This window comes from Sinocyclocheilus grahami, unplaced genomic scaffold (assembly GCF_001515645.1).
Source record: "Sinocyclocheilus grahami isolate Dianchi unplaced genomic scaffold, SAMN03320097.WGS_v1.1 scaffold129.1, whole genome shotgun sequence".
In the NCBI taxonomy this organism is placed as follows: domain Eukaryota; kingdom Metazoa; phylum Chordata; class Actinopteri; order Cypriniformes; family Cyprinidae; genus Sinocyclocheilus; species Sinocyclocheilus grahami.
In genome coordinates, this window is record NW_015505308.1 from 1,115,651 (window position 1) to 1,124,347 (window position 8,697).

The 8,697-nt window shown below is 35.5% G+C and overlaps 1 protein-coding gene across 21 annotated transcripts in view; it reads right to left on the reverse strand.

The window, feature by feature from the left end:
• LOC107590532 (pleckstrin homology domain-containing family A member 5-like) overlaps nucleotides 1–8,697 on the reverse strand; it is a 176,310-nt gene that overhangs the window by 49,125 nt on the left and 118,488 nt on the right. For all 21 annotated transcript variants that reach the window (XM_016279317.1, XM_016279316.1, XM_016279315.1 and 18 more), the window contains 3 exons: nucleotides 5,426–5,546; nucleotides 3,520–3,624; nucleotides 1,868–1,940 (listed from right to left, as the gene is read on the reverse strand). In XM_016279317.1, coding sequence (XP_016134803.1) covers nucleotides 1,868–1,940; nucleotides 3,520–3,624; nucleotides 5,426–5,546 — 299 coding nt within the window. The remainder of the gene's footprint in view (nucleotides 1–1,867; nucleotides 1,941–3,519; nucleotides 3,625–5,425; nucleotides 5,547–8,697) is intronic.

Here is an 8,697-nt window from a genome sequence, read left to right on the forward strand (position 1 = left end):
CGTAAACATAAAACCATGTCTGCATTTGTGATCGGAGAAATGACAAACAACAAGCGCTACTCTACACTGCTCAAAACTCACGTTTGAATCATCAGTGGCAAATCCTTTAAATATGAAAACATACTTACAGTCTGTGAGTGAGAACAGCCGGCATTGTAGTCTACTCTACCAGGATCAGAAAACAGTCCTCAATAAAATGTGCTCCACAGATCTGAATATTTGGGTTGAACGGTTCTGGAACAGTGTTGTAAATACAACTTAACCACTGATTTCTAGTCGTGTCCTCTTTTGGAAGCCCAAACAAAGTAGTTTCGCTTTCACAACGATGCACACAGCGTCTCCACGACATGGCGGTGGCGGCAGCGGCAACAATACTACAGCGAGAATCAAAGTTACACCTTCTTTCTTTGCGTGAACATTTGGGCGGTGTTATGCAAATCTTCCCACACAGTGACGTAGACATGTGGGGGCGTGTTTAAACGAGGCGTTTTAGGAGGGCGTGGACAAGTCTTAACTTTAATAAAGAATATCTCTTTGGTTTTGAGACTTTAGTCTTTGCAACTTCAGGGATCTTATCTATTCAGAAACAGCTTGTAACACTCCAAAAGGAAAGGAAAACTTGAAATCGCATCATATGACCCCTTTAAATGTTAGATGAAAAACTTAAACTTAAAAAAAAACCTTAGTCAAATATTAGAAATGCAACTAATTTAAATTAAATAAGTACACATACATATATATCAGTTAATAGAAATAAAGAAATAAAATAAAGTTTATATTAGATGAAAAACAAATTAGAAATGTTGCCTATTTCTAGCAAAATGACAAAGGCACTTCAACAAAAACGAGACATGCTGCCTTAGCAACAAATTGAAATAATGTTTACATACTAAAATTACTAAAACTGAAATAAAAACAAATTAAAGCAGCATAGAAATGTTTAAAAATAATAAAGACAAAATCACATAACAAAATTACTAAAATGTAAAATTAAAATGAAACCTGAAAATATAAAAAAAGTTAATTCAACATTTGAATAAATATAATAGCATATAAACAATACTAAAATAACACTGAAATAGTGGCTATTTTCAATGGCAACGCTGAGTAACTGACCAGAGAAACAAGTTTCCGACATGTTTCAACATTTATATCCATTTATTTGTTAAGTATATTTATATACGGATATCTGATGAAGGCCTGGATAACGACCGAAACGTCATTTTAATCAATAAAGTTTTCACCTCTTCAAGAGCGATTGCTACACCTTTTTCAATTGACATGGCTTTTTGATTTTTGGTTGCACCTCCTCTATCGTTGGTAGAGCACCTCCTCTCAGTAATTTTTTTATTTGTTAAGTAGCCATCCATGATACGTGAAGTAACGTAGTGTCAAATGATCATCAGTGCAAAATAAACCTCATCAGGGCAGTTTTACTGAGATATTCATATATCATCAAGATAATGATCGGCTGACAGTAAATTTTCCATTACGTAAGTAATAACTGACAATTGTAGAATTAATGAAAAGAACCTGTAACTGAATTCATTAGTCAATCAAAATCATATGGAATCAGAATCCTTCCCCTGTTACTCCACAAAAGTGGATTCAAATCACTGCAAAACTTTTGGAAGAGCACATTATAGTATCAACCATTCATTTAGTGGTATTTCCATATTTACAAAGCCATGATTTGAAAAATACACAGCATAAAACCCAGACAGCAGCGCAAATGTGCCACTTGATCATATGGCGACAAAAGTCAACAGAAACTGCTCTGGGATGAAAGTTGATTCTCACACATCAAGAAAATCAGACATCAGTGTGTGATAAAGTGTGTGTTTGTAAAGCGAGATGCTGGACTCACCTCTGTAGTAGAAGAGGCACATGTCACACAGAACGAACCATCTCTTCTTCCACAGCTTCATCCCGGTACTGTCCTGCAAAGTCCAGCAGCACAGCAGCCGTCAATCAAACCAGCCAACCAATTACAGTGCAGCACGGAAAGCCCCGCCCCTTTCCATGCATGCTTATTTTCCTCAGACAACACCAAATGTATCCACTTTGCTGAGATATTGTTATCCATGTTGCTGCTGGTCTCTAGAGCGAAAACTCATCTCTTTTTTAAGGCGCCTCATTTAATTTGAGGCATGAATCATATTCCTATTCCTCCCTCGTGTTTTACTGTTTGTTGTGTTAATGTTTGCACCATCTAAGCAAGTAAATTTTAATTCAGACAACAAAGCCTGATGATTTTGCTTGTGCTACGGGAGCAGCTTTGATGGAGGATGTTTGGGAAAGAGGAGAGACCACTTCTGATGTTGAGTTTTTCGTGGAAACATGCTGCTTTCAAAGGAACGCTGGCGTAGCGATCGCACACACAAAGACTCTAGTTACTGACAAAACGCTTTGTGTGTTTATTTCACTCTGCCTTTCAGGAAAAGCGGTTGTGAAAAATGATGCAAAAGCACAAACGTGCTTGTGGAGTCGTGTATGTGCTGCATAAAAACACAGGCAGATGAAGCACGGATGAAACATTTGATGGATAAGCTTTGAAATCTCAGAAAACATGAGACTTTTATCTCAGTTGGACATGTACTGTGATATAATCATGGTATTTTTTAAAGTACATTAGAGTACTATGGAAATACACATTACTGTAACGCAAAACAAAATTATATTAATATACAAATATAATTATATTTAATCAAATATGAAATGACCATTTAAATAAATTTTAATAATTAAAAAATTAAATTATATACTTATTTTAATAAAAAGAAAAACATTTTGCATTACGGTAATGAGAATCTATGGTTGAATGTGCTTAATTGTAAGGAAAATACAGTTAAAAAAACCTTGAGTACAAAAAAATCAAATTTTCATGATGCTATATATTAATTTCCTGTTAAAGTAATGAAAACAAAAGTATAATAATATATAAATATAACTGTATTCAATAAATTATAAAATAACATTTTAATAAAATTAAATAAACAAACAATATAATTATAAATGTCATAATCGAAAGATTGATGAGTTTTTTATTTTATTTTTTTATTACAGCAATAAGAAAATATGGCAGAATTTTCTTATCTGTCATGAAAATGCTATAATAATGTTAAAAATTTTTTTTTTTTTTCACAATTTTCACAATATTTTTTCCTGTTGATGTACTTTATAGTACCATGGAAATGCATATCATTGCCATAATGTAATGCAAAAGTATATTAATAAATAATATATAAATACAATTATATTTAATAAATAAAAAAATAAAACTGTTAAAAATAAAATAAAATAAAAATATATAATAATGGGATGATTGATGAGATTTTTTTTTACTGCATTACATTAATGAGAATCTATGCCCTAATGTGCTTAACTGTCATAAAAACAGTGTTATAATGCAAAAAACTTGTAATTTTCACAAATATTTTTCTGTATATTGTTACATGAGATTCTCTCACACATATGCAAGATCTATTAATGGTTTGTAAGAGTGCCAGAGCCACAAACCTGTTTGTAAAGCCAGCCGTTCTTTATCACCGGGGCATTGGGGTTCCTCTTGATGGAGTTGGACCTCTTCCCAAAGTTGTGGATTTTCTTTGAGGACCTGGACAGCTGCAAAAAGGGTGAGAGGAGATTATTCTCAGAAACAACACTCAAGCTTGCCTGTATACATTATTCAGCGATGGAGTTGTAAATAATTACAACTTACTAGTGAAGTCGTTTAGCGCAGCGCAGAAAAGGCATGCGAGGCATGCATTATGAATCAACAGCACTTACAAACCCTCAGAAAGTTAAAAAGCTGCTAAACAGAAGCCAAAACACACTGGCAACAATCTGAGGCGAGCGTATTTGTCATTGGGTCTGACTCTAACGAGACACAATCATACAGATGAGCCCATCGCTGATCCCCTCCAATGATAAACGCTGACAATAAATCATCAGAACGAAAAATAAGTCTTATTTCATCATTTTCTGAGTTGAACTGAAATTATTATGTGAAAAATTATTTAGCATTATTACTGTATGTGTTCATGTATTTCTATATGCACTAGGATTAAGTGCATTAACTTACTTAATTAGGGAAAAAAATAACGGAAATTATTAATTAGGGAAAAATGTTACGCACATTTAATGCCCCTGTTTGAGTTTGTGTCATATTTATATCAATTCAATTAAATTCAACTCAACAACAGTTCAATAAATAAGGAGTTAATAATGTGTGACACAGTATTGCCTGTTTTTGCTCAATTTTGCCAACGAAAATATTTCCTGTAAATCCCCAACAGAATTTTTTGTGCATCTACCAACAACACACAGTGGCATTTCGTTTCTAAATGAATCCACATTTTGAATGAATCGGGTGAAACAATGATTCAATGACTCATTCATAAAGAGAGCCATTTATTCATTCCTAAATGAATCAGCCATTTAAATAAATCAAATGAATGAATGACTCAATGACTCGCTCATTATCCAAGACATTTACCACCACCTAATGGAAGTTTAGTTTCTTATTTAGAGTATCATTTCATAATAATAATAAAAATACCATATTAACAAAAAAAAAAAACATTAATACCCATTAATCTCATGGCATTATTTATGCAATTGTAATAGCAGTGTAAATCCATTCATGCCACCTCTGAGCTGCAATAAACGGTCTGTAAATATATCTAAATACCAATTCTTCTGAAAAAAATCGTTTTTTTAATGTTAAATCAAATAAAACGTAATTCTAAAGCTACTTTTTGCCTATTTGATGTTGATCTCATTTAAAACAAAATTGACTTCAAATTATATTTTCGGGGTAATTACTCAGCCAAATTTGATGTGTGATTACTTTTTAATTAAATTAAAAAACTTTAATCACTTGACAGCCCTAATTTATATAAGCACGTACTGTATGCATATGCATGTTCATTTATTCATTTGAGAAACGCCCACATCCTGAGCCACAACAATTCACGAATTGTTTATCTTGTTTGGGTGTTTTTATGTTATATAGAGTTTAGAGGTGTGCAAAATGACATTTTCGGTGGGTTGTCTGAATGACATGTTGACTAGTCTTTTAAAAGCCTTGAATAATGAGTCAGGTTTAAAAACCTCTCAGAGACAGAGTTTCCATCTACATATTTTTAATGCAAGATATTGCATGATGGAAACACTAAGATTTACTGAATGAATGTAACAAAAAATGGAACAAAACATCAATGCTTGCTGGGTATTTAACTAGCTGTATAACTAGTTGCCCATCCTAACCCATGGGCAACTCAACATCACCAAGCAAAGACAATGAAGCAAATGTGCAGTAATGAGGACAGTAATTGTGTAACATGCTATTGATGCATGACGGGACAGTCCAATCCGTCATGCTGGAACTAGGCCAAGGTCAGCGAGTTAGTTAGTGACTCACTCTGGTTGTGGGACTGCTGGGATGTGTAGTATAGTCTGAGCCGCCAGTGTAATTCGACGCTTCGCTCATGGTGCTGGTTGGACGTTCTTTCTTCTCGGCCGCTGGTGCTTTGGTCGCTGGTCTGGAAGAGGTGAGAGGAAGAAAAGAGGAGGAACATCACAAACTAATCTTAACTGTACATTATTCAGACTAATTTTACTGTATTGTACTGCATGTTGTCAAATACCACAGACAACACTTTACTCAAAAGCTTTTACAGGAAAGAAACTCAGAATGGAAGCAAAAGAGAAAAGCAATAACAGCTATGCAAAGTCACCAACTTAATGATGATGGTTTATCTACAGAAAATAATGGTCATTTTAAAAACATAAAAGATGCATATATTTATGCAATATATAAATATCATTTATAAAATGTTATAATGTGTGTATATATACAGTATATATATACAGTGGTGTGAAAAAGTGTTGGCCCCCTTCCTGATTTCTTATTTTTTTGCATGTTTGTCACACTTTAATGTTTCAGATCATCAAAAAAATTTAAATATTACACAAAGATAATGCAAGTAAATACAAAATGTAGTTTTTAAATGATGATTTCATTTATTAAGGGAAAAAAGCTGTCCAAACCTACGTGGCCCTACGTGAAAAATTAATTGCCCCCTTCTGTTAAATCATGAAAGAACTGCAATTAACCACATTATTTTAGAAAGCTGAGTTAAATTTCACTAACCACACGCAGGCCTGATTACTGCCAGACCTGTTTAATCAAAGAAATCACTTAAATAGAACCTGTCTGACAAAGTGAAGCATGCTTAAAGAGCGCGATGTGAAAGACTCATTGCCAGTTATTGCAAACACTTGATTGCAGTTGTTGCTGCAAAGCGTGGCACAACCAGTTATTAGATTTAGGGGGCAATTACTTTTTCACATAGGGCCAGGCGGGTTTGGACAGCTTTTTTCCCTTAATAAAAGAAATAATCATTTAAAAACTGCATTTTGTATTTGCTTGCATTATCTTTGTGTAATATTAAAATTTGTTTGATGATCTGAATCTTTTAAGTGTGACAAATATGCAAAACATTTTAAAAACAGGAAGGGGGCCAACACTTTTTCACACCACTGTATATATACACATGTGATCTATAAACATAAATTTAGACATGTACAATTGTATTTAATTAATTAAATTAAATTAATTGAATTTATACTGTATACGCAAGTCATATTTCAAGATTACGGCATATGAATTGGCAGGATTTTTTTATGCATTGAGAAAATATCACAGATTTACCTGTTGCTCAGAATAAAGACTACAAACTTCAAAGCTGCATGATTAATATTACTTGTATTTATTTATTATTTATTTCAAATAAAGAACGGCATCATATTCTGTTGTCAGTATTCACTGCAGTATCCAAAGTAATTTTGCATGACTGAAATCTAGTCTAAAGCACAAATAACATTTTTACTAAGAATTGCTTCAACAAAAATACAATCAACAAAAACAGACTCCATCATTTTTACCAAGGAAGATTGTTTGTGGTAATCGACAGCATGCCACATCTGACATCAGGTTTAAAAGAAGCAGAAGACTCTGAAGGCCAAGCGATTGCTGTGCAGATAAATGAGGAAAGTTCTTGAGCTTCTGTAAGAAACTCGAGAAGTTCAGGCCTCTGAACTGCTGTTTTAATAAGCCAGAGCACTTCAGCATTGAGACAGAATGAGAATGAGAGAAAGATAGGAGACAGGCCCCATGCATCAAAGCAATTACTCACTCCACGTCTCCTCTGATCTACTCCTACACAATTGACAACCTTAAATGGCCTGCCAGCTCCGGCTCTGACATACCACATCCGCAGTTTATGACCCAGTCAAGCTGAAGGGCAAAAGCAAACCGAACGCCAGAGAAGTCAAGGTTGTAAAGCAAATGCCACCATCTTATTTAAAGAAAGTAAAGAGAAAACACAATAAATATGGCCATAAACCCTGAAATCCCACGGTATGTGGATGCTCAATCGGGAGGCATCGTCCCGCAGGGTTGGCCCATATTTCAACGCTACGGTAGAGCGACGACGTCTAGGGAAAGCACTGCTATCTGGAGCAAGGGAGAGGAGAGAACACCAGGGTAAAAAATAAGAGCTGTCTGGCTTCTGGGTCACGTCGCATGAGGAAAACACTTTCTGTTTTACAAAAGGCTGAATATTAGCAGCTGTTAAATAGTCTGTTATTTGCGTCTCACAAACTGCATCAGGAGGTTAAATGCATGCTTGTGCATTTAAAGGGACGGTTCAGTCAAAAATTACATCTGTCATGTTATTTTTTTCAGTTGAACACAAAATTAGATGTTTTGAAGAACATCCTGGCTGCTTTTTTAAAGGGGTTCATTGATGCGATATGAATTTTTCCTTTCTCTTTTGAGTGTTACAAGCTCTTGGTGCATAAAGAAGATCTGTAATGTTGCAAAGACTAAGGTCTCAAATCCAAAGAGATATTCTTTATAAAAGTTAAGAGTCAGCCACGCCTACCTAAACGGCTCGTTCTAACACGCCCCCACATGTCTATGTCACTGTGTGGGAAGATTTGCATAACACCGCCCAAATGTTCACGCAAAGAAAGAAGGCGTAACTTTTATTCTCGCTGTAGTATTGTTGCTGCTGCCGGCGCCATGTCGTGGAGACGCTGTGTGCTTCGTTGTGAAAGAGAAACTACTTTGTTTGGTCTTCCAAAAGAGGACATTATCCGCTTCGTCATGCCTGGAGCTGATCCGTGCTGGTCGCTGAGGAAATACATCAACTTCACGCTGTGGATCGCCAGATCGACTTTCACCGTGGACGAAGCAGAGTCAAGCCCGGGGTCGTCACATGTGGTTGCCGCAAGCCCGCCGGCAGCTCCTTCGTCGAATCCGCCGGCCGCGCCGTTCTCAAGCCCACCTGCATTTTATGGAGGACTGTTTCCTGAACCTGCAGAGTAGCCTACAATGGGTCTGTGCTCAAAGACTGTTCTATAAAGTGGGGCAGTTCCAACTTTGCAAGGACAGTCTGGCGCTTCTGACTCACAGCCTGCAAGTGCATTTTTTATATTTAAAGAATTTGCCACTGATGATTCAAACGCGAGTAGCACTTGTTGTTTGTCGTTTCTCCGATCACAAATGCAGACATGGCTTTATGTAAAAATACAGTATAAGTCATTATAATCAGTAATTATGTCCCCACTGGTTGCAACAAATGCCTCTTTTGTATTGGGTTTTATTGGATTTGTCTCGCTTGCCGG